The sequence below is a fragment of the Anser anser genome (assembly GCF_964211835.1).
Source record: "Anser anser genome assembly, chromosome: 1".
NCBI classification, from domain to species: Eukaryota; Metazoa; Chordata; class Aves; order Anseriformes; family Anatidae; genus Anser; species Anser anser.
Genome location: NC_139720.1, coordinates 146,898,406 through 146,924,666, shown reverse-complemented (window position 1 = coordinate 146,924,666; position 26,261 = coordinate 146,898,406). Strand labels below are relative to the sequence as shown.

At 41.7% G+C, this 26,261-nt stretch overlaps 2 protein-coding genes across 4 annotated transcripts in view; one reads left to right on the top strand and one right to left on the bottom strand.

The window, feature by feature from the left end:
* LOC310892160 (tumor necrosis factor receptor superfamily member EDAR-like) overlaps window positions 1–26,261 on the top strand; it is a 461,331-nt gene that overhangs the window by 119,359 nt on the left and 315,711 nt on the right. The window lies entirely within an intron of this gene.
* LOC310892172 (LIM and senescent cell antigen-like-containing domain protein 1) lies at window positions 1,868–25,883 on the bottom strand. Of its 3 annotated transcripts, none has more exons than XM_083819578.1 (9): window positions 25,861–25,883; window positions 13,782–13,848; window positions 11,007–11,127; window positions 10,010–10,159; window positions 8,808–8,958; window positions 7,970–8,062; window positions 6,494–6,542; window positions 4,206–4,281; window positions 1,868–3,376 (listed from the first exon to the last, which is right to left on the bottom strand). In XM_083819578.1, the coding sequence occupies exons 2-9, from the start codon at window positions 13,810–13,812 to the stop codon at window positions 3,262–3,264; spliced, it is 786 nt and encodes a 261-aa protein (XP_083675704.1). In that variant the 5' UTR covers window positions 13,813–13,848; window positions 25,861–25,883; the 3' UTR covers window positions 1,868–3,261. The 3 variants fall into 3 exon arrangements, with proteins under 3 accessions (XP_083675704.1, XP_083675703.1, XP_083675702.1); XM_083819577.1 differs by lacking the exon at window positions 25,861–25,883 and adding an exon at window positions 14,920–15,837; XM_083819576.1 differs by lacking the exon at window positions 25,861–25,883 and having other exon boundaries at window positions 13,782–14,276.

Here is a 26,261-nt window from a genome sequence, read left to right as displayed (position 1 = left end):
GGAGGCGTGTGAAATTGCCTTCATACAGACAAGGTCGAGTGCCTTGACGCTGGTCGGCATCTCTGTGGAATTAGCACCACGTTGTCCCCAGTGGTTGCAACACCAGGAAGGTAGCCCACCAGACAGGCCAGCAGTTGACCGGCTCTAGTGCTAACCTTGCAACCAGACCATACTCAGCTTGGCTCACTACACATCTTGATACCTTGGTAGGAACTGAGCTCAGGATTTGCCACTGCTGGAGGCAGAAAGGCTTTAGGCTCAGCTCCTTCCCCCTACAGCTACATCCATTGGGCTTTCTGAAGCGCTCCCTACTGTTATTCTAAGCAGGAGCTTCAAAAGGAATCTCTCTTGCTCATGCATGATTGATCCCATGCAGTAAAAAGGGGGCAAAGCTGAGGCATCCGTTCCTAAATCCCAGGCCCACAGCCTCCTTTGAGAGACCTAGTAGGGGTCAAGGTTCAAAAAAACAGTAATAAACTCAGCCTCTTTAAAGAAAGCACGTCCAGCTATGTGAAATATTTATAATACTGACAGACCAGGAAGTAAGCTTCAGCACTAGACCTGTAATTGTCCAGGTTAATTGTCTAATTGCTAGCTCCCTCCCTGTTTTGCACTGCTTTTAATAATGCTCTTGATGACAAAATCCATGGGTATTATTTCAATGATAGTTCACTCCAAAGACAGCTCCCAAGGGAGCAGTGTGAATTTGGGCAACCCTCCACTGGAGAGAGGGCTCCAATAATAAGAATAGAAGAAAAAAAAAAAAAACACCTGGAGGGTGATTAAACACTGTGACATACTGCCTACAGAGGCTTGTGAGATCTTCCTTGGAGATACTCAAAACTTGGCTGGGTAAGACTTTCGGTGTTGGTGCAGCTTTTAAGTTAGACCTGCTTTGAGCAGAGGTTTGGACTACCTGGCCTCTAGCGGCCCCATCCTTCAGAAATATTTCTGTGACGCAGCAGGCTTTGAACCCCTGAACCCTTGCATGCTCTTAGTGCTACACAGTGGGGTCTGAAACACATACACTGGTGTTAATGACACAGAGGCCACGACCTTGGTGCTACTGCACCAGAGCGCAGTCTTCATGATCAAGAACTTGGAAACAGCAAAAAACATTGACTTCAGGTCACAGGGTTACCGCAGAGCCTGCAGGAGGCGCAAACGAGGCTGCCGTGTGCTGGGTGGATATAACCACGCAAGGCAGGCCATGCCTCTCGGGGTCAGGGACTGTTTCCACCCCACTCTTTGAGCAGTAGGGCTGTGCATGCTCTCAGTGGAGCGTGAGAAAACTAGAAGAACTGAATTACAATTTAAAGGACGTATTGCTGAGAGTGGTCTCCTGGATCCATTGCATAGTCCAAAATCCCAACGGTGTTATCAGGCTAGTTATATAAACTTTTTTTTTGGGGGGGGAGAGGACTTCTTGTCATGAACACAATAAGGACTGCATTCAGCTACTGAACTGTTACTGTACTGAATAAATATATACAATAATAACAATAAAAAATACCTTACCTAGCACTAAACTGTAGGTTTGAGGTGAAAGCCGCATTACATTGAAAACAGGAGAGAAAAATGTGGTAGGAAGGTATGCATTTTAAACTCAGACAAGGTATTTTCTTTAGGAAAACCTAGTGACTGTGCCGATTCAGAAAACAGCCAGAAGAACCAAGTTGTTCGTTATGAAACAAACTGCAGTTTCTTTCTTAAACCTAAAAACTAAAGTGCATACGTAGGTTAGGCGTATGTCTCCTTTAAATCAGGATAAGGAAGTATTTACATAGTCACAGGTAGAAGCATAGGGAAGAAAGGCTGCCTCGCCGCTTTTCCACCCATCTCAAACACTCATTTAAGAGACGTGATACAAGTTTTAATAACATAGCCTTTATTGATGACACTGGAAAGATGTTTTGAAGCAACTAGTTTTCCATAAACAGGAAAGGAAATTTTGCTTGCTATGATGCAATTACACAAAATCCGTGTAAGTCACTAGTGTGAAAAAGAAAAAAAAAACACGTGTACTTGATAACACAGTACCATCAAGAATTCCTAAGTAACTGTATTTTCAATAGAAAAAGGAAAAATATAACAGGTGTGCATGAATAGAAGTCAACGGTATAAAACAATCAGGTGTATGTTATAAGGAATTCTGATGCCTTGTGAGCTCAGTTCTTGAGGATGACTAAAGAAATAGATCCTAGCAGGATCAAACCACATATATTTACACTCACAGTGTAAAAGTAATATTGCCAGTTAATTGAAATATGCATTTCCATTACTGTTGTAGAAGTTAAAGAAGCCAAGAAGCTAAATTTAAACCTCAGGTGTTCACATTTGTAACAAAATTCCTCTTGCATCCTGAATAATTAAGGCAAAGTATGTTATCTTTTGAAAATACCTTGTATATAGTTTCTGCATAAAAATATGAAATAAAAATAAAACTATATATATATATTTAATGGAACACTGTTATGTATGGTCCAGCAGAATAAGGCACAAAAAGTAAATACAATGCAAAAGCATATATAAAAGTTAATGTGTTACTCTGAATGGAATATAGCAAAATTCAAGTAGTTCTGAGTATGCTCATTTCTTGCAGTAGGAATATAGACTTCATATAGATATTTCATGCTAAGTCTGATGTACAAAGATTCATCATGTAAGCACAAACTATCAGAAGCAGGTCATTTGTACAGTGACTGTATTTAGAAACACGATACTTTTCAAATCATCTGAAACCAGGCTCCTTAATGAGACTATTTGACCTGAAATCTAGGCATGTTTTTTTTCCACGAAGTGAGGTATGTTTGGTTTCTTGCCCTAGACACTTAAAGTTTTATCCTCATGCTTAATTTGCACATCGATACTTTCAGTAATATAAATGACACTACGTGTCCGTAACGTTGGACACATTTGCAAAGTGTGTCTTTGCAGGTATTCACAAGAGTATTTTCTATCTAAAATTCCACAGAGATTACTGTGCACAATGGTGCACTTGTACCAGTTCAACTGCATTATCAGGGTCAGAAACCTTTCAGGTGAGTTGATATTTAATTTAGTCTGTAAGTGTGGCCTATTTATCAACAAATAAGTATACATGTACATGTATAGAGAATGGAAAATTTCAAAATATCTCGATTTGATTGAAAGGCATGCATCACAATCTGTTCTCTGATTGCAGCCTCAAAGTCCCCCCCCCCCCCCCCACGAGTAATACGTATAACATTTTCATAAAGAACAGGGAGAGCAGATAAGTCTTCACTTCCTTCCCAAAGTTTCAGCTAGTTTCTTCAGTCTTTTCTTCAGCTCTAGAGGAAACTTTTCATAGCACTTTTTGCAGACAGGCTTCATATCAAATTCAACAAATTTATTCCTAAAATGACAAGGCAAAGAAAAAAAAAGTCCCATTTTTAATGGCAAGGATATTGAAAAAAGTAAGTATCATAGCATATGTGCACAGACAAAAAAATACAGCTCCAATTTATACATGTCTATGAAGTTACTGCCACAAGGTTATATACATTGTAGACAGTAATTACAGTACTGCATGCGAGTTATGCAGTCTTCTCCCAAGTGTCCATATTTATTAGCTGTGTCACTTAAAAGGCCTTTCAAATCTCATTGCAGAGCAAGGCAGACTAAACATAAGATAATGAAATAACATTATTCTGAGTTTGCAGTTGTGTGAAAAATATTTTGGTTTTGATTGCCATGAATGCATGCAAAAATTTTAAATAAAAGCACCCTTAGCACTAACCAAAGAAGAAAGGAGCAGAGGTGGTGGTGAGAAGGAAAAAAAGTTTACAGACAGATTGGCTTTTTCTTTTTCTGCTTCTCTTTATCCTTCGCTTCACGTTCCCGTTTGGCAAGGCGTCGCTTAAATTCATCTGGCATTTTCTCATAACAATGTTTGCAGACAGGTTTTAGATCAATTTCGACAAACTTATCCCTTTAGAGTTAAACAGAAAAAATAAAGGGACAGAAAAGGAGGAGAGTTAAGAAGACTTAACTGAAGGAAGAACTGAACAGACAGCTGAAAAAGATGTAGATTAGTAAATAGAGCAAGAGGAAGAAACAGGCGCAATTTTCTCAGTGCTGATTGTATGGTTTTTGTACCGTAACAGTTAAACTACAGCAACATTTCCACTGTAAAGATAACCACCGATCCATTTTGAAGGCATCACACCTATCAATAAACTTACTTGAGTGTTAACTTAGTGTTGCAGGTTGAACAAGCGAAACAGTTCACACACCATGCCTTATTCAGAGCAGACACAACTAGAGCAAGTGAAAAGAAAAAGGAAATCATTAGCATTACAAAAAATATACATATAAAGAAAAAGCTGTAATGTTCACGAGACATGAAGAACAATCATTTGATTCTTATATCAAGTATTGAGGACCATAACAATAACATGGCAAGACTAGGAAGGCACATAGGTACATGTGAATGCTGTGCAGTGGGACCATGAAGTGTTGATAAAGCTGTCTCTGAGGGTACATACAATGCTATGGTCACCAGCAAGACCATTTTAACAAATTTCTGACTCGCGTTGCTTGCTTCTACCTCATCTCATAGCATGCTGACCTCAGGCAACTGTTTTATGAGGCCATGTTTCAAACATGACCAGGAGACTTTTTCAGCTGAAAAGCAATCCAGCAAAAGGGTGTTTATGTTTTTATTCTGTTTCATTCCCCAGACCCTGCTCAGACCGCAGTGCCATCAACTATAGCACTTGCCTGGCTGAAGAAACTAACTTGAAGCTAGGAATCAGGACACTGCTGGTAAATCAGAGGTACCAAAGTGAAAAAAAGTTATGGACTAACGAGATAAATCACTTTATCATGATAAACATGAATATATTTTTACTCTTTGTTTTGGAGAGAAAGCTTTTTCTCTTTGTTCTTTATCTCTCTTTTCTGTTCCTCCTCTCTTTCACAGTATACCTTCCCAATGTTCCTTGCCAAAACTTGCTTCTCTTTTTAACCAAATGTAGAGGATCCAGGGCAATGCAATGCTTTTCTCCTAAAATGCAACATTTTGTCAGCAGCAAACAGAACCAGCACATTGTCATGCAAAACTTTTTTTTCCTACACTATTGGGCCAAGCACATCCACAGAAGCATACAGTTATTCACCCGCTTGCCAAAATAATACTAAGCAGATGAAAGTCTTCGCTTATAAGCAACCTCTCCAATACAGTCATAGACACTCTCTTGAAAAACTGTTGCCACAGATGTCTGTTTCACCAGAGAGAGAGAAAATAAAGTACTGGATACTCATCATTTGTGACAGCAGTGTCAAATTTCTGTGCAGGAGTGAAAGAAGAAATGTAGAATAATTGAAGACACACCATGAAAATAAAGAAATGACGACATTTCAATCTGTTCAGTTCAGTGGCTGACACATACAATATGGGAGTCAGATTACACGATGTAACGTAAGAAACACACAGAGATGTGGTGATCAGGCAAGGCTGAGTTATTCATTCGCTTCAAGCCCCAGTTCTCTTCATTCAGGATTTCAGCGAAGGGGAAGATACAGCTTCCTCCAAAGCCTTCTGGATTGTTGTTCTGCAGGTACAGTCCAGTCCCAAAAATGTGGGGAAAGCACATTCCCAGAATGTGGGTCTCACCCTATATTTACATGACTATGAACTACCTTATGGCTCCTTTTAAAAGCTAGAGGCTTCCGCCCACTTTGCTAATAGCTTTGGTTTAGGTGAGGCTAACATTGGTATTACAGTGTTTACTTCAGGCAGGTGTAACCAGGAACAAAGTAATGTGGCATTATTGCAGGTAGAATGATTTGCCTTTGGACAACCAGCTATGATAAAATGCCAAAAAGCATCCAAAATAATCCCTCCCCCTGCCCCCCAAAATTAAAGCACTCATTTCCGCTTATGCCTTCACAGGACAGATCTTTACAATTCCTTCCTGGTTTTGTGAAATTATCATCAGCCTAGATTTTCAAAAGACAGGTGCCTGAGATAGATAGGCAAATACCTCCAGGAAGTGGATTGAAATAATGAAAGTTAGGCACTTAAAAAAAACCATTAGAAAGCCCACCTAAATCTTTAAATATCTAAATTCTTTTTCAAATCCGGATCATGATCCCTAAATTCATTTGAGAAGATGCCAATGTAGTCATTCTCACAGTTGCATGTGTTCATTTTTAAGGTAGGTGGGGCAGGAAGCCACCAGTGCATCTCCCAGCATCCCTGGCCTTTCCTTGTTACTAAAGGGTTTCCAGCTGACCACAGCTCTCTTTAGACGCTGGGTGATCTTCCACTATCACAAAACATTCACTACAAGGTCTTCCTACTATTTGGCCTCTGACTAATCAGATCTATCCTAATTTCTGATCAAGATAATGGCCTGTTTTGGTTTAATGAGAACAGCCAGGGATTCAACAACGGCCTTACTTCTGCTGTTAAGAAAGAACTTCCATCAAAATGTAACGTTAAGAAAACAGTCAGAAAAGTGCTTACCATCTCCTTCAATCACACGATTGCAATGGAAACAAACATCACCGAACAGCTGAAGAGGAAGGAGAAGTAATGAATTTTTAATTGAATGATTTTATCAAGAGTAGCTTCTCAAAATAACAAAACACTCTATTTTGGCTGATGGGCACAGTAGCTTTACTGTTTATTTCAGTAAAAAAAAAGAGAAAATTAGCAGGTCTGCTTTTGTTTTCCAATTAAGTTTTGCATCATCTTATCAGAAAAAGTCTCTGTAATGTTGAAGATGAAAACATCTGTTTACATCTGCTTGACACTCTAAAAATGTTGTGTTGTTTTGTTTTACTATTTCTCTAATCCTGAACATTTAAAATACAGCAAAGTCACATACAGATCTTTAGTAATCATCCAATTTAATATTTGGACTTAAAAGCAAGACTAGAACAACATGCTACTTTTTCTGGCAAAAGCTGTAAGGAAATGCTATGCTTAATTTATTTTTCTTAAAATCAATCAATCAATAAATAAAAGGCCAGAAATCCTTCATTCCATTTCCATACTTAACATCTGTCCACAATGTAACTATCTATGAATGGTTTTGTATGCCCAAAATTTCATGTATTTTTTTTCTAACTGTAGGAGCTGATGTAGCGAATGACATTCCTTCAACATACAACTCTTGCCTGGTGTACGTTCTTGCCCTGTCATGGATGCAGCTATTTCTACTAATGTCACGGCATTTATTGCCTACAAGTGTGCCAGCAACATTTCAATCATCTGCCCTTCATCGCTGACAAATTAAGAATCCATCTGTAATTAGCAGATGCCTTACAACTCCCAGAGATAATGCCTACTTCAGCCAAGCAAAGGTGTGTACGTGACACCTTGTGGTTGGCTTCCAAATAATAATGGTTTATACCTTACAGTGCTGCACTGCACAATTAAGGGCGTCTGCAGGGAACTGTATATAGCTCTTATTTAAATGCAAGTGGTCACTAGGTGGTGTCCTCTGACAAATTAAGTCTTTGTAGTCTTAGGCAGCTGAACGAATGAGCTGGGTGATGCTGTGTATCCTAACATAGGATCATCTTAGAGTAGCAGAAAAAAAACACGCTACTCACAAAGGCTTCGTGTCAAACCACAGCTCCTGAATGGCAAATCTTCTTATATTTCTTGGGAAAGATTCGGTGTTATTAGCTGCTCTCATCTCGCAGATATGCAAAAGCTTGAAACAGCTCTACATAAGCGCCACTAAGCTTGAAGAACAACTCGATACTGATTAGCCCATCTAGTCTTTGTGAAATCCCTGCAGTTATGTTTTTCAATGCCAGATTTATAATTAGAGAAACCGATATAAATTAACTGCAACAGAACATCTGCTAATTAGCTTTATAACCACAGGTGATTATGAGAAATCAGAAGAATATCTATGGTCTTCCATCTCCTTTAATAAAATCAATACATGAGTTTAACAACACAATTTCTAAAAATATGCAACCTTACCTGATTGTAGTGGGTTTCACAATATGCCAGGCCTTTTCTCTCATAATGACGATGACCCAGGAATGGCTTTTCACATTTCGCACAAACAAAATGCTATGAAGAAAATTATATACATTTTTGGATTACTTGGAAGTAACTGTATTTTTTCTGGAAAGCAAATCAAACAATGTGAATGTCACGTCTACTGAGCCACTGATTCTCTTGAAAAGGAGAATTAAAACTTGTCTTCAACATTTCAATCCAAAAGTTACAAAAAAAGGAAGCAAAGTGATGTGTTATCAACGAACAGAATGAAGAGAGATTAAATAATAAGCACCATCATTACACTCTTGTGAAGAAAGCTCTTGCTGGAGGAGATTTTCTAAACAAAAGGAATAGACCACTTATCTTCCTAATTTAAAACGAAGATATGGAACTAAGTCTTGTACATGCCCTTGAAATATGAAACCCTCCCATGAAGTGCTTTACCTGTAGCAGGTTAACTGTGAAAGACTTAAGAATATTATGGTGCCCAGTAATATTACAGTTATCACAGAACTTTACTGCCTTTCCATATATCCCGCTCTTCACTTTGTGAAATTTTCTTCTATAAGGGCCTGGCAGTGCTTCCTCTGATTAATGATTTTAGCTTCACAGTCAAAGGTCTCTGCAAGGTTGGAAATTACTCTCATTTCACAGTGAAAGACCAGACATGAGAAGGTTGAAAATAGGATTAGGAGAATGTATATACTCATTATTCCTGCATACTTTTCTAATCCTTTCATGTAGACTGATCAGCAATATTCCAGGTATGTTAATATTTACATTTGTGAAAGACAATGTATCAGCTATTGTTTACCTCCACATGCCACTGTTTGCCCATAGCATTCACCACTCGTCCTTCAATTGGTCTTCTACATGCTCCACAGATGGGGACACCCATTTTGTCATGGCAGGGTAAACAATATAATTCTCCCTTCAACTCACGAGCATCAGCAGTAAGCTCCTTCCTGTTCAAAAGTTAATTAATTGAGAGCATGAATAAAGGAACTGAATGATTTCAACTCTTGAGAGTTTCTGGAGATAATCTAATTTTTAGCATTTGTTTTAGAAATTGGATTTATACTACAATAATGGATCTAGCAGCATCAAATATGGCAATTCATTTTTTTTTTTTTTTGAAACAAGACTGATTCCATAGTAAACTGAGAAAACCCTGCTAAGTACAATGCATTAAGTCTCTCTGAAAATAGCTACTGAGCTGTTTTCAAACGTGTTTGAAAGCTGTAGTCATGCTTGGCTTCTATTCTGGTCCTCTTATCACCTGTTTATTTTAGCTTTACATAAACTGAAAGGAAAATGCAATTCTTTACATTTTCCCTGTGGTATAAAACATCAGAGAAAGAAAAATATGAGCTGACACTGGCACTGACGCAATACTACAGGTTGATTTTCAAATCAGCCTTTGCTACAGCACTGAAACGATAGCTTCCTTTGTACCAAAAATAAACAACTAATAATGTGTGCTATATCCTACAATGTCCCCTGATCTGTGCATCTGGGGAGGATGTAGAAACATGAAGCTATGTAGACTACAGTTGCAGAAGCTGATAAAATGAGGTAAGGGAAAGCTTCTAAGAAAATGTCTTTAAAAGGAAAGAACAAAATTTTTCATGCAACTCAGCTAAAAAGAAATAACATGGGCAAGATAGTAACTCAAGCAGCTAAGGAGGATCACTTTCCTACCCTTTGTTGCAGAAAAAGAAGCTATCAATCATTTTGCTGCTACAAAACCATTTACCTGTGCCCAGACTTCGTATTTCCTAAGAAAATGCTGCAGATTACAATCTTTCATTACTGCCTAACATATCAGCTGTTGTTTGAACTAAATATCTAACTCCACCGTCCCAAAAGCGATAACCAGACACACATCTGGCTACAATGCAACCCAAAGCTCTCCCTTTTGACTGTTTAACAGTACTGGATTTCACTTTAAAATGTAAACGGAAGAAGCAAATAAAAACAGCATTTTCTTGTCTTCCTTTGCAGAACTCAAGTTACCCGCAGTTTGCACAGTTGAAGTGATCAGGGTGATAAGGATCATTTTTGAATATGAGAGGCTGTTCGTCAATAATGGCATGACACTTCTGGCAAATGTACTTTCCCAAGCCTCTGGCCTTTTCCCTGTTATGGCAAGGACGGCAGAGATGTCTGAAACAACATAAAAAACATAGGTAAGTACCAGCACCAGTTAGTACCGTGAAAAATATAAATCAAACATCTATTAGAACTTCATTTCAATCAGCCTTTTTTGGAAGAAAAAGTCTTTAAAACAATTTCTTTGGTAGGTAAACCAAGTGCAGAAGAAGGAGGGCTATCACTGTATTTCCAATCACCACAGAACTATCATTTCTTCAACTTGTTTGAATTTAAGCTGTGTCAAAACACAGAAAACAATGTTCACTACAGATTCTCACTGCTGAATATTTTACTCTCAAACTCTTAAAAATTTAGCTTGGAAGCTGGATGGCCACACAGGTCCTAATTCTATAAAAACAACCATGTATGTCATATTAAACTTATGAAGTCCATGGCCATATAATCCACTTGCAAAACATCCTTGTGATCACAGCTGGTAAAAAAGTGAAGGATCCCGATGAGCTGAAAACATTTATTAATGAATAAGGTGCTGAACTGGACCCAAATTGGAAGCCAATGTTGGAAAAACAAAAATTGATTTAAAAAAATACAATACTTCTACATCTGAATGTTGTCTCTCTGATCAGAATGTACCCTACCAATCCTGAAATGTCACCGGGTACAGATGAGACCTGGTGTTGACAAGTAATCTGGTGTTGAGGTAGATAAATGGTTAAGATTTTATGTGCATATTTTAAGCTATTCATTCTTAATTTTGTGATGCACCCTTAGACCTTTTTCTCATAAAAGCCACTTCAGTTACTCCATCTCAACTGGAAAGTTTTAAGGGCCATAACTTCTAAGTCCCACCTCTCATTTCATTTTATTCATGAGCAGTAACAGAAGGATGAAGACCTACCTCCCAGCATTCTTGACAAATCCAATATCTGCCAATACTTGTTGGCAGATGTCACAGCAGAAGCATTCTGGATGCCAACTATTGTTGATAGCCTTAATAACACGACCAATAATGAACTCACCTGTAAGAAACACAATGACAAGAATTTACAATACCACGCTAGACAAAGTTAAAAGAAACCCACAAGTGAATCACTACAATTGCATCATCATCCTCTCCTCATATACTGCCCACCTCCCCCCAAATCTGGTAGAATATATTAATAATTTCAGTGTTGCAGTTCTGGTTCTAAACTCTGTAATTTGGGTTGTTTTTGTTTGCTTTTTTTTTTTTTTTGTGCTGTGGGTCAGAAGCAGATGTCCTTGCTGATGGACAACCTTCTGTTCTTTATATATAAGCCTTTTTCCACCTTCTCTCTGCAATTATCCTTTTCCAGTCCTTTATCTGTTTTTTTTCTCATCTGATCTCAAACTCTTGCAAAATATACAGAGTTCTTTATATAATATGGCATTCTTGTCTCCTTATCATCTTTGCCTTTCTCCTCTTATAGAAGAGGACAATTTTAAATTGTCATTTACACAGTAGTGGCTTCTACTCCACTAGGTCTGTAATCTAGCCTTGAAGGGGCTCTATACTCTAAGCACAACCGAACTGAGCTTGGGTGGCGTTGGACCTACTGGAAAAAACAGAAAAGAAAAAAAAAAAACAACAACAACTATGAAGTCAAAGTGCAAAGATGCAGTGGGAGAATGCACTTACTAAACAGTAAATCCAACACACACAACAACTTCTAACCTACCACAAGGAGTCCTGTCCTGCAAGGCATTGAAAAAGTGTTAAAATTACCGTTGTGCATGCACTGTGTGACTCCACTGCACAGGCAGTGGAGCCATGTCCACCACACACGGGACACGTGTTTAGTTGTTCCCTACATGGACGTTGTAGCCAAGGCCCCTGAGCAGTGCCCCAGAGCACTCTGCCTAAAACGTGCTGGGAGCTCAGCTTCCTGGTGCTGAGGAAGGCTGAATCGTGGCTCCAAAGAGCCTACAAATCAAACAGCTGTCAAAGAGGAGCGATCCATCAGATAACAGATGTGGATGAAAGGAAGTCTAGCATGCAACTCTGTGGCATTCCCATGAAGTCATAGCTTTTCAAGAATAAAACCTGATGGACTCTAAAAACGTCAGGAAAGCTTGAGGCATCACTGCTGACAACAGCCCTGTTGATTTTGGCCACCCTTAGTAAATCCAAACACTGGAAAAGCCCAGTTTCAGTTAGGACCCATAAGGCGCTGTAGGTAAGAGAGCAGAGTGACCTGGGAGGCAGCCCAGCCAGCCAGTCACACCCTCCAGCAAAGTCACTTACTTTTAACCCATCTGTCAGAACAAGTCAGTCCGTAAAACTGATGAGCTTTTAACAGAGCCGGTGCTATGAGGAGCCAGGGTAGGAGCAGCTGAAGCTGTTTTAGATGTGGAGCTGGGCAGGAGAAACCCTGGAGATACATGGTGTAGCTCCTCCATACCCCTCTGCCTGGGACCAGAACAGCTTCTGGTATCCTGCAAAAGGCTCCTGGGTGCTGAAGAGGTAAAGCCTCCTCTGCCCAGCCCACCAAAGGCGAGTAACAGTGCTAACAGAGAGGAGCCGTGTGTGAACAATGCTGGCGTGCAGGAAGAGCAGCACTTTCTGTTTGAAGAGGTTAGAGAGGAGGGTTTGCGAAAATCCTTTGCAGGCCAGAAGCAGGGATGCAGACGGGGAAGCCCTGGCACAGAGGAGCAGGAAGGGGACAAAGGAAGGGGGCTGCAGAGTGACTGGAGGAATACAACAGGTCCTCATGCTTGGGAAGTGACTGGCCTGCCTGCAGACGGAATGAAGTGAGACACTTTCTGGTTTGCCGCATACTTCAGGTTTGCTCAGATATCACCATTAAGCCCCTTCTTCCTCTTCCCTTTCCCCTCCTTGTTCAAATCTGCAGCTTTAAATTCAAAGCTCCAGAACATCTGCTTCCCCCTTTCCCAGCACCCAGCCCCTCCCTCTGCACAAGGGAAAGGCCTTACTAAGATAAGCAGAAGTTGTAGCGGCTTGCCAAGGCACCGCGGAAAAACAAGAGCTTCCCGACCAGCTCAAGCAATGGTACAGTAATGACTTCTCAGCCCTGCCCAAGCAAATGTGTCACACACAGAGAACACAGAGGGTAAAAAACCTGGCAATTGATTACAGCGTAGCAGATACGCAAGCATTTACATCATCAGACAAATTGACAAAAGGCAGCCTTCAGCGTTACACAGGTTAGACATCAGATGCTGAAGGAATTTGTTTCAGAAATATGAAAGGGGACCAGCTGACTCATCAGCTGATGGTAAGAGTAGATGATGAAGACTGTCCCTGCTTCCATGGAGGAGGACAACACGGATGGGTTATAACTGTCAAAAGGGATGACAGACTCGCTGGAGGGTTTCAGCTGCATGAGAAGGGCTGAATATAAGCACATGCATGTAGGTACAGATAACCATGAAATGGTCTGTTCATTGGGTCACTGGACCAACAGCTTAGCTGTTCACTCAAATAACGCAAACCTTTTTTAAAAAACCTACTGATTGATGACCTGTAGGAAAAGCAGCTCCCCAGGTTCTCTGAAGCCTAGTTCATGCTGGAAGTTCAGATGTGTGGGGCCACCTCCCAGAGGAGATACAGAAGGGTTGCACATCTTCCCCCAGCAATACGCTGACTTCCCATTTGTGATCAGTGGGAAGCACTTTGCCTCAACGTAAAACTTACCACACTGATGGCAGCAAGGGGCGAAAAGCATTTGAAAATCATGTTCACAGTACTTCCTCCCTTCAAACTGCAAATGGAAAACAAGCCGAGAGTTAGAGGGATTAGGAGCATGCCCTTGACATAAATACTGTAACATACCAGGATGTTTCCAGATGCAACTGGGTAGCAGAAGATGAGGAGTTGCACAAAAAAACAAACCTGACCATCTGCTAGAGAAACGGGCACCAAATTCACCCACCTTAAGTCAGCTACTAGTCAGCACATGGCATTAATAAAACACTAATCCTTTAATACTGTTTAGAGCATGTGGCATTTTTCTGTCACCCCTTTACCTCACAACAGATGCCTGAATTTTGACAGACTGACAACAATCTGATGCAACCGATAGGATTCTGGGCAGGAAATTAGCTTTCGAAAACCTTTCCTGGGGGGAAGCATTTTCTCTGAACCCATTTGATCCCTTCCCCACTCTGCATTTCCTGTAAGAATGGCCCAGCACACTGGAGGAAGTAAGTCTGGGGGGAGGAAGAACCCCCAGGGACAGAAATCCTCACCTTCAGACATTTATGGAGCAGTACAGCCAAACATACAGAGAAATAATGCTTTTCCTTCACAATGGTTGTTTGAGGGAATTTTAAGAAACAAAACTCTCTAAATTGACTAGATGAAATTGGGAGCTGATCTAAAGGGATTTGGAGCTGAATTTTTTCAAAGCTTAAAGAAGTTCAGTTGTAGTTCAAGCTCACAGAGAAAAAAACTATGGAAAAAAAATTCTACAGCACTGCATTAGCAACCTAACCAAGAAATATGTAAAAACATGTAGACGAGTATGTCCTGAAGTGAAGGGAAATGTTTAGATACCTTCAGGCACATCATTAGTAGACACAAATGCCAACTAGCATGTTAAAACCAGACAGACAATATTAGGTATGTTTGGATTTCAATGTCTCAGTTTAAAACACTGGAAAGAGGGATAGCAGGAAAACCCCAGTTCCTTCTTTGTACTGAGTCTAACACAAAACAAAGCAAATAGCATAAAATGCTACCCACAAATTAAGTTTTGGTGCATGGATAGCAAATACAGCAATAACCTTTTACACTATGAAATTTCAAGGATCAAATACGATATAGTAATTACTTGTGCAATATACAGAGCCATTGGCAGGGTTGTGATTTAATGAAATAGTCTAGAAGTCACTGGAAACTTGAGAGCAGAAACTTAATTCCTGTGCCCAACCTGAACTGCACCTACAAGGATCAGAAAGACATATGAGATATATACAGACTCTTCCAGAAGTCTATCCTAGCAATTTATCGAGGCTTTTTTCAATGTAATACTCTAAAACAGATGAACTTCTAATTGGAGTTTGTTGTTGTTGTAGTTGTTTTTAAATTGAGAGACAGGGGACTGACTAATGAAAATTAATGGAAATTATTGGTTAGTTCAGAATTGTGCTTGCTTCCTGCCAAATATAATCCTTTTTAAACTGAAGAAAAGCAGAAAGCTTCCAGCTTTGTGTAAACAGTTGGTACAATGGAAGATGCACGGGTCTGCTTGGATTTCAGAGCCACCACATGTTGATCTGGGCAGACCAAACAGGTTTGTGTTGGGCAGGTTGGTTACTATTCCGTGTTGTTTGTATTTTCAACCTTCTTGGCTCGTTTGTGCTGCATTTGTGGATGACCCAGCAGCTCCCCCCCTAGAGAAAGCCTTAAGCTTCCGTAACAAGTCCCACAGCATGTATTTTAAAAGCAAGGTCATTGAACTGGTGGAGGTCCATGGGTTAGTTGCATAGCTCTGCGTTTCATTTCAGAACATTTCACCACAACATTATCTCCAGCTGATCTCCGCATCTTTACTAACCTAGGACATGGGAAGACATGCCTAAAACCTGCTTCTTTAAAGACACTTCCTCTAAGGTAGTTTTTGGTAGAGCCCAATTTAAGAACACACTCCAGGTGCAAATGGAATAGAAATAAATCTGAGAAGCTCACTGCAGCTGCACTTTCCTTTTATCTCGCTATAGGTAGTTAGAAACTACTTAAAAAAATAAACAAAAACTAAAAGGAACTCTCCTCTCATTTAGGCCTCATAAAGCAAAAGTCATGCATCTTTCTATTTCAGATTACAATAACAAAGCAATACAGATTCCCCAATTATAGGAGTACTCTTGGGAGTCCTTCATTAGGATTTTGCTGTATTTCTTCCCCCGTGGGCTGCACCTCTCTAAACCCTTTCATCTCCCCGCCCCTCAGCACAGAGCAGGCTGGCCTTTTTCTGGAAGGGCATAGAAAGAGGCTCTTACTGCCCCAAAAGGGCTTTAAACAAACAGCTGCACTCCAGGTAGGCTTCATCTCTCCTGACTTCTGCTGTCTGAAGGTGAAGTGCCCGCGGTCCCCGGTGGGACAGACCTCTAGGGAAGGACAATTGCTGAACCCAGGAATAACACGGTCTTGAGAAAAAGCCACTGAGTAATTACAAGGCGAAGAGGGACAACCTGTCCCTCTGGGCACGGTGCCACCAAAGCTGCCCATGCAAGCAGGCTGTTCTGCTGTAAGTACAGGACCGCACGCTCTGCTGGGTTACAAAACTGCGTGGCAGCGGCTGTAGGGAACGCAGACTGCAGACGCGTCCTGCAGCGCAGCAGACCTACCTACACCTGCATTTCTTCCAGTGCAGCCCGACCAGTTCCACCCCACCACGGTGGAGCACCCAGCACGAAAGCTTATCACATGGCAGCGTTTGAGTGCAGATGTGATAAGCAGCTTAATGACTAACTGGGGGAACTCTGCAACGCTCGTGATAGGCAGGGGGAGAATATTTGACTTCCCGAAATCATTTCCAAGAAACACTGGCTTAGCTAAACGGGACACAGAACAAACACGAAGTGATGCAGGTCTACCAACAATGCCTGCATTTACCCACAGGGAACCTGCTCAGAAAAACACGTTGCCTGGCCACACCTCCACATGCATCTTGTTCAAGGGTGCATTAAACCAGTCGGAAGAAGATAACCTTTCTGCCCTTCTTCTCCAGTCACTGTTTCCTCACGGTGATACAGATCATCTCAGAGCACTGTCAGCCATCTCCGGAGCACTGGCAAACCTAAGCCCACCCTCTACCTGCTTCGGGCTGTTCCTGTTCCTCCCTCTCCCCCAAAATGCTGTCACCCATTACATTCCCGACTTGCACGCCTAAGTGCTACACCAACTCATGTGAAAGAAGAGCAAGCTCTGCCCTTGTCCCTCCTTCTCCCTAAGGAGCACCACCAGGAACCATGGCAGGGTTTCCACTGCCATCATCTCACTGACCTCTCAAGTGCTAGGTGAGAGCTATGCTGGCAACACAGGACAAGTGTGGACACCCTAAAGGGTGCAGAGACAGAGGAGAGGGCCCTGCCGAAGATTTCCAAGCTGAAACAGCCCCAAAGGCGCAAGGGCTGGCACAATATGGACCTTCACTTTCTTCAGAAGATGCCAAGTACAGGCCGCTATAGAGGAAGGCTGGGTGAGATTTCTGAGCCATCATCTGAACCATCATCTCTTCAACAGCAGCAGGCAGGCTTGCTGGTATGGAGAGGAACTGCAAGATCTTGTGGTAGACACTAGGAGGACTAGAGGCAGAACAGTGGCCTGAAGTTCAAGCCACACACAAGTCTTTGGATATTCTCTTAATCCCAATCATAATTTTATCCCTACAGTAGCTGTGGCAAAAGGTAACTTTTCTTAGCTGAAACCCTCCACCATAAAATATTTTATGCTGTATGCCTCTGGCCTTCAGATAACCATAAGCTGGTTTGCAAGGTCTCATAGCTCTTGCTGTTAGATGTCTATAGAGCTGCAAAACAATATTTCCAGTTGGTAAAAATCTGTGTGATTTGTAGTCTGCAGGGTAGATAAGATATGAGGAAGTGAGAAGACATGGTAATCCAGCAGCAGCAACAAAGATTTCAGGGTGGTCAAGGGATCTCTTCATAAAAAGGGAGCTGAGTCCTGCATCCTACAAGCATGTTTATTTAGGTAAAGAAGAATTTAAAGCAAGGTCACCGCTGACATCCCTCCCAGCTTTACAGCAAGCAAAATAAATAGCTAGAGAAGGCTGTTTTGAAAAGAAAAGGAAGGGAAAAAAAAAAAAAAAGAGTGAAAAAAAGTGTAATTCTGCAAAATCTTTTCTATCCTGTTTCCAATTTGTGCAACATTTTAGGCTTTAAGGAATAAACAATGTGGTTTGTTGTTTTTTATTTGTTTATTTTGTTTTGTTTTCCCTTGGTGCTTCAAAAAGCCATTTGATTTACCTTTCTTGGCTCTAGGGCTGTGGGATTACTGCACGCCCTAGTGCCTTGCCTCTAGCCTCCTCCTGGTGCCTGGATGCTGAGCTGTGTGCCTGCAGCAACGCCAGCTCCTCCTGAGCCTCATAGGGCCTGGGAGCACCAGAGCTGCCAACGTTAGTGTCATGTCCCATTCGGGCTGCTGGTCTTTTTGTACCCTATCTGTGCTCGCTTTCTGCTTCCCCACACTTTCCACACCAGTGCTATAAATGTTTGTCCCTTTGTAGGTTATACACCAGGTGTGGAGGCATTATTTTGCTGGACATAAATTTTTTTCCAGCTTGCACTGCAAAAGCAGCACACACATGCTTTCAACCTAGAATGTAACTAAGTAAAATATATCAGGCTGATTTGTGAGACAGGTCTCCCAATCTGTCTTGTTCAGGAAAGGAGATCACCCTAATAACTAACTCCAAGCAACACCTCAAGGTCCTCCAGAAGGTACTGAAGGAGGTGTCACAAGTATAAGGTAGTTTAATATGAGCTGATCCAGCCGAAGTGTAGCCTTCCTCTGTTTCAGATGAATTCAACGCAGTAAAGCCGGCTTTGCATATGTGCTAGCTTTCTATTTAGGATAAACTCAAAACAATGTCATCCCATTCCAACAGCTATGACTGTGAATAGCTGACAGACTGGGCAGGCAGTCTTTTTTTCCTCTGTATTTCTCCAAAAGCATCCAGTTAGCTCTGGCTTGTTCATGTGATGGCGTAAGCAAAGCTTTGACCTGTTTGTGAAGACTCCTTTCAAAGCAGATGCTTGACTCCAGCAATTGTTTTCTCTGGGAGTGAACTCAAGCAACAATACACCTGAAAGACACTCCAATCCATTTTTAATGCAATGCACATAAAAAGCTAAAACCAAGTATTTTCTTCGTCAACCTCTTTTCTCTTCAGGGCTTGTTATCCCTGGAACCTGTAAAATGAGGTCCTTTAAAGCTTCACCATCTGCAGCAAGTCAGAGATTTCTCTCTCTGAATGCCTTACCTTTCCATTGAGTAGGGGTCACATTGTTTTGATAACAGGAAAATTTTAGGATTTGTATCAAATTAAAGCTTTGCATACGTTTCTTCTGTTATTGGTCTTCAAAATACAGAGGAGCCATACCTTCAGGAGTAATCGCTATCAACTTGTAACTGAATGCATGGGAACAGCATAAAGCTGCACCAGGGGAGACAGTGCCCTCAAATAACGTGCTTTAACTTTGGTTAGCTCTGAAGTGGTTGGGCAGTTGGACTAGAAGATCTCTGAAGGTGCCTTCCAACTGAACTATTCTGTCCTGTTCTATTCTGTTCTGTTCTACTCTACTCTAATTCTACTCTACTCCACTCCACTCCACTCCACTCTATTCTTTTCTTTTTTCTTTTCTCCTTCTCTTTTCTTTCCTTTTCTTTCCTTTTCTTTCCTTTTCTTTCCTTTTCTTTCCTTTTCTTTCCTTTTCTTTCCTTTTCTTTCCTTTTCTTTCCTTCTCTTCTCTTCTCTTCTCTTCTCTTCTCTTCTCTTCTCTTCTCTTCTCTTCTCTTCTCTTCTCTTCTCTTCTCTTCTCTTCTCTTCTCTTCTCTTCTCTTCTCTTCTCTTCTCTTCTCTTCTCTTCTCTTCTCTTCTCTCCTCTCCTCTCCTCTCCTCTCCTCTCCTCTCCTCTCCTCTCCTCTCCTCTCCTCTCCTCTCCTCTCCTCTCCTCTCCTCTCCTCTCCTCTCCTCTCCTCTCCTCTCCTCTCCTCTCCTCTCCTCTCCTCTCCTCTCCTCTCCTCTCCTCTCCTCTCCTCTCCCCTCCCCTCCCCTCCCCTCCCCTCCCCTCCCCTCCCCTCCCCTCTTCCTTTCCTCTTCCTTTCCTCTTCCTTTCCTCTTTTCCTCTTTTCCTCTTTTCCTTTTCCTTTTCCTTTTCCTTTTCCTTTTCCTTTTCCTTTTCCTTTTCTTTTTCTTTCTTTTTCTTTTTCTTTTTCTTTTTCTTTTTCTTTTTCTTTTTCTTTTTCTTTTTCTTTTTCTTTTTCTTTTTCTTCTTCTTTTTCTTCTTCTTTTTCTTTTTCTTCTTCTTTTTCTTCTTCTTTTTCTTCTTCTTTTTCTTCTTTTTCTTCTTTTTCTTCTTCTTTCTTTTTCTTTTTCTTTTTCTTTTTCTTTTTCTTTTTCTTTTTCTTTTTCTTTTTCTTTTTCTTTTTCTTTTTCTTTTTCTTTTTCTTTTTCTTTTTCTTTTTCTTTTTCTTTTTCTTTTTCTTTTTCTTTTTCTTTTTCTTTTCTGAAATAGAAGTTGTATATGAGGGCTTCCTGCAGTACTTTGAGCTCAGGGTTGGCCATCAGGTGGCATGCACAGTACTTAGAGAGGCCAATGGATAAAGGAGAGTGGTTTCTTTGCTCTGTTTAAAGCAGAACTGTTTTTGCCAGCCCTCACAACTGGATTCTCTCTTGGCCAGGCAAGTGTGTTTGCCCGTAATACATTCAGTCCTCAAAACGAGACATTAGAATTTGAGGATGAAAGCAGGTTTTTGTAGTGGAAATATTGCAAAGATGTTCTGCCAGAAAAAAATCTTTTTTAGTAACTTGAGCATCCAACTCAAAATAGCAGCTCATGATGTTGGAGTCACTGCTTTCATCCAGCACCACAGTGAAAAGCTTTGAGCTGGCATGGCTCAGCAGTCTGCAGGAGGTACGATGACAGCTTCCTAAGGGTGCAGATTGCTTTTGTTCTCCAGATGAAAACACTCTTACCATGTCAGTCTCAACATCCCCTTCACCAACCTGGCAAAGCAAGGAGCACGCGGAGAATGGGAACATGTTGCTATGGCATCATTGGCAAACAACAAATTTGGTAGAGTTTACTCCAGAAGATAAAAAAGCCAGAGCAGTTGTTAGGCACAGAAGGAATGTACTTGCTGGTGCATAAATAGCAGCACTGCAAAACTGATGTATTTCTTACAAATAAATGCAAGTTATTTTCTCACATCTTGGTAGAAATGCTACCACAATTTCAGGGAAGGAGGGAGAAGAACAAGTCAAAGAGCTCACCAGCCTCAAACATCTAGTAGCTTAACAGATGAGAATTTCCAGTTTCTAGATCCCTACCTTACTGCAGGCTCTTTATTCTCATTACAACCTTGTCCTGGGATGTGTAAATAAGACCTTATAAACCCTCCTATGAAATGCTTCATCCAGGATGGCCAAGGCCTTCATTAAACACTGTGTTCGGTTTTAGACATTCATCTCAAGAAAAATGGGGACAAGATGGATAAAATCTAGGTAGAAGCAATAACAACCAGTACTCTAGAAATCTTGGCTTAATGATGCAAGATTATCCAGTCTTAGGACTGTTTTCCATAAAATGTGACCAACCTGATATGTGATCCCAGACTCAAATACCTCGGGGACTACTGCAGAGCAGAAGGAAATAATGTGTTCTTTGTAGTGGATAAGACGAACAGCAGCAGCTTCAAGTGAAGGAAGAGAGATGTGGATTAGAGATGAAGAGAAGCTGCCTCAAACCAAGAATGGGAAACTAGTGGAATAAATGGCTGAGGGCAAACTGGAATCTCTATCACTGGAGGTTCCTGAGACCTGGTTAGATACACCTTTGTTGGTGTGGCAGAGAATGATTTTGTTTTAGCATGAAACAGAAGGGTAGATTAGATAACTTTTTTGAGGTCCCATCTGGTCCGTTTTTTTTTTTTTTTTCTTTTCATGTTTGGATTATTTGATAACTGTCAAGTCTGTAATAAGCACAGATCTCAGAATCACCATTTCGTTAGCTTGTTTGTTTTCTGACAGGATGCATTTTACTGTACTGATATATAGAATCATCAGTTTAATTCTTTGTAAAATCTAATGGCTTTATACTGCAGTGCTTTTGATACTAGGTGTGTCTTAGAGGTACATAGAGCTTTAAAGAAATTACTGTCGAGAAGATGAAAGGGCATCATTTTAACTAGGCTATTTTAACATAACTCATCATCATCATGTTACCTCACCATCACAGTCACTCCTTCAAAAATAAGGGGATGAAGCAGAGGAAAAGTATCCATGCTGGCTTTGAAAAGGAATTTCCATGTTAAAATACTTGGCCACAAATACCATGCACATAAACACAAACTAGGCAGCTGTCAGATGTGATAGAAATGAAATATAGTGAGAATTATGCTTTTTCCATGTTTAGTAATAAAATGTATGAAGGCATAAGATGTGGATGCAACATCCAAAACAGTAAGCGTCTATGATCCAAGTTTTCCAATAAAGGTCCATATGAACTGAAGGAGTGTTTGCAGTATCATCTGAATCCAGGCAAGTTTAATCCAAGGAGAGCATTCAGCCTCTCATTGCTGCAATTATGGTAAGTTCTTAAATGCCAAAATAGTAAATACTTGAATTTACAGCTGTAAGCTATTCTTCTTCTTTCTTATAATCCCGATAGCCATGAATTATCCATTAATTACAAGAAAATATTTTTAATCTTCTTAGAGTTATCTTAGTTTTAGCCAGCTCTGTTTTCTGCCTTGCACTTCTCTTCTGCCTGCAAGGGGAGTGGAGTGACGTACCTCCAACCAGGCACTGTTTCTCCTCTCTGTGACCTGCTGCACTGCTTCCCAGCAGCCTGTACCCTCTGCCCAGAGCCTGCCATGGCCACAGAGTTTATCTGTTATGTGGCACCTATTTAGGCCATTTCTTTGAGGGTCATCTCAGCTTCCTCCTCTTGCTTCGGAAGTCTCTTCCTTATAAAGCCCAGACATGCTCGTCCAACCCGTGGTGAGGTAAATCTCTGTTCTTGGCCGCAAGGCTCTCAGAGAAAGCCATCCATTGCATGTCCAGCCATGAAAAAAACAAACCAAAACAAAACAAAAACCCACAAAGCACAATGAGAACCTCCTCTTCTACAAGCTCCACAATCCAAGGACTGATGAGTCAGCACAACCTTCCAGCAAGTTCTGCCTCTTCCGAGCTTAGTGGGTTCCTAAATAGCTCTGCTATTCCTGCTCAGCTCTTTTCCAAAACCTGTTTGAGTGTACCCAGGCAGGGACAAGAAGTAGCTCAGGCCATCAGGCAGGGCTACAGTCCCAGCAAAGGTGTCTGATATGTACTTTACATTTCTCTACAGCCTGAAACAAGTAACCAAAAGCACCCGACTCCTCTCAGAAGGTACAACCATGCCACTGCAAAGATGCTCTGAAGGCCGCAGCGAGGTCCATGGGCAGCCCCAGTCAATATGCCAGAGCAGGCCCCTCTCAGCCAAACAGTTCTCCCTGAGTACAGCTCAGGGCTTTGCTCAGAAAGGCACACTGCCATGAAACGTGCCCAAGGCCCTCCTCTGCTCTGCTGCAATTTCTGTGTTTCACCTACGGTGCCTGCTCTGTGTGCTGGTATCCCTCAGCTACACAGCTTCTCGCTTCAGGACAGAGTATCTGTATTTCTCCCTTCGAGATGGCATGCAACCAGGTAAATTCAAGTAAATTCTTCGCTTTAATTCTTGTCACCGTCCCAAGGAGGTTGGCACAGTGCTGCAGAGCTTTGCCGGGGGAAGCGTGAGCAGCTCTTTGTGTGCTGCCACAGGGCAGACATCACTGCATGAAGCAATCTTCTCCCGTGCCTTCAAGTAGGAACTTGAACATCATCACAAGGATGGTTTAAGACTCATCCTTTTCTCCATCCTGCTTCTCTGCACAGGATGGCTCCAGTTCTGCTTCCTGAAGCCTTGGCGACCTGCGTGGTTCGCTCACAGGAGGCTGAGGTTGCCTCCAACCCCACAGGCCCTGTGCCATTCTGTGGGGTCACATAAACCAAGTTCTACCAGGCAGCGATCTCCACAGCAGGCTGTGGGGTGGCCAGCAGGTGGGACTCTACCAACGGGCAACCACAGCCTGTGCTTGGCTCTGCAGCCTTCCATTTTCTCCTCTCCTGTCCCCGGCCTTGGTGTCCTGCTCTGGCCTAAGCCTCCCAGCCTGGATGCCTGCCCTCCATGCCTCCTCCAGCCTTGGGCCTCAACTTTTGCCCTGATTCCTGCTTCCACACAGCTTCATCTCACCCTCCGGCCTTCATTTCTGCTCTATTCAGGAGGTAAGAGCCCTGTCCCACCCAAGCCCAGGTATATGGGTGTGGTAGCACCATGTGGGATTTAACACTGAGGCGGTGCTCAGAATGATTCGAGGCCAAATGGATTCCTCCCACACCTTGGCTGCCCCAGGAGAGCGGGGATACACGCACGTTACCCCCGCGAAGCTGCGTGCGGGGTCCTGACACTGCACAGCTCCTGTTTTCATGTCATTCCAAGCAGCCTGTGAGTGCTGCAGGTCTGCAGTGCACAGACAGGACCCTTGCCATGTTGAAATGCCTTCCAGCAGCAACCACCCATGTTGGCAGGCTATTAAGTTTCTACAGAATTTTGACAAGTCTCCAGAGGAACATCAAACCATCCCAAATCTCCTGAGGGGCTAAGAATTTAAAAAAAAAATGAAGAAGAAAAGAAAAAAAATAAAAGAAAAATCTGACTTCACATGTCATTATTCCCTGCAGCTTTGTAGCTAATTTAGAATCTGTTGATCTTGGTGCCAATAAATAGTTTATCTTTAAACTACCTCTATACTTTCAGGCTTGGTTTCATTCTCAGGTTAGCGTTGATCATTTAGCTAACAATTCAGTGATCTAACAGAGCCTCTAAGAAGAGATATTCACTGTATATATCTGTCGGTGTGTATTTGTTCCGTTAAGCAGAACCTCACATGATAGCTGAATATTTCTTTACAAAAATCTGCCTTCTCGGAAGCAAGCAGTGAGCGCGGCGTTAATATAAGTGCTAATGTGCTGCCCTCCAGTGGAGTCGGGATCTGGTTTAGGAGGTTGAGTTCTGCAAACCTTCACTTGCAGCATGTTTAAAGAAAACACTCATATGGCAAATATGAAGTCACAACATTAAATTAACCACTGGAGGGACAGTGTTAAATCTGTTCAAGAGTGTTTTGTGGAGAGGATAGTTTGCATCTGGCTTTAATTGTGCAGTGCAAAACAATGCTGTCCCAGAGCACCTCCTTTCTCTGCAAGTACTGCAGTCAGAGGGAGCAGAAGGTCGTCAGCTGCTTGTGGATGACACTTCACATTTCAGAGCTTCTGAGGGTAACTATAGGAAGTTCTCATTTTTAAAGAATAGCCAAATCCAAAATGTTTCAAAACCGACCAGATGTTACATATAACTATTAAGGCAGCTGGAAGGAGCTGTATTTATTCACTACAACATCCCTCATCATCTGGTAGGAAAATGTGGCACCTTCTGGTTTGTACCAGAAATGATTATGTTTATTTGAGCATATTCAATATTTCTGGGAATAACTTTAAACCACTTTTTTCTTTCTTTCTTTTTTTTTTTTCCTTCTCTCACTGGCTCTTTTTCTTCCAGACATTTTAGGACAGTCATTGCTTCCCAGAGGTCCCCTTCTTGTCCTCATTTCATTTTTCCTACATATTGTAAAATCTACAATTGGTTCAAAGTTACATTCACAATCTTAACTTGCCTAAAGACTCTTTTATCAAAGAGTAGCTTCAGATGATGTTGTGGTTTAACCCGGCTGGCAGCTAAACACCACACAGCCGTTCGCTCACCCTCCCCCCTCCCTCTCTGGGATGGGGGGAGAGAAACGGGAAAGTGAAGCCGGTGAGTTGAGATAAAGACAGTTTATTAAGACAGGAAAATAATAATAACAATAATAATAATAATAGTGATAATGGTAATAGTATTAACAATAATAATGTGTAAGAAAACAAGTGATGCACAATGCAATTGCTCACCACCCGCTGACCGATGCCCAGCCTATCCCCGAGCAGCCGGCCCCCCCCACCCCGGCCAGCCACCCCTATATATTGTTTAGCATGACGTCAGATGGTATGGAATACCCCTTTGGCCAGTTTGGGTCAGCTGTCCTGGGTCTGTCCCCTCCCAGCTCCTGCTGCACCCCCAGCCTGCTCGCTGGCAGGACAGAGCAAGAAGCCGAAAAGTCCTTGGCCTGGTGTAAACACTGCTCTGCAACAATTAAAACATCAGCATGTTATCAGCGCTCTTCTCATCCTAATCCAAAACATAGCACCCTACCAGCTACTATGAGCTACTTAACTCTGTCCTAACTGGAACCAGGACAGATATCCACCCCTTATTCCATACCATTTATGTCATGCTCAGGTTACACTCTGTC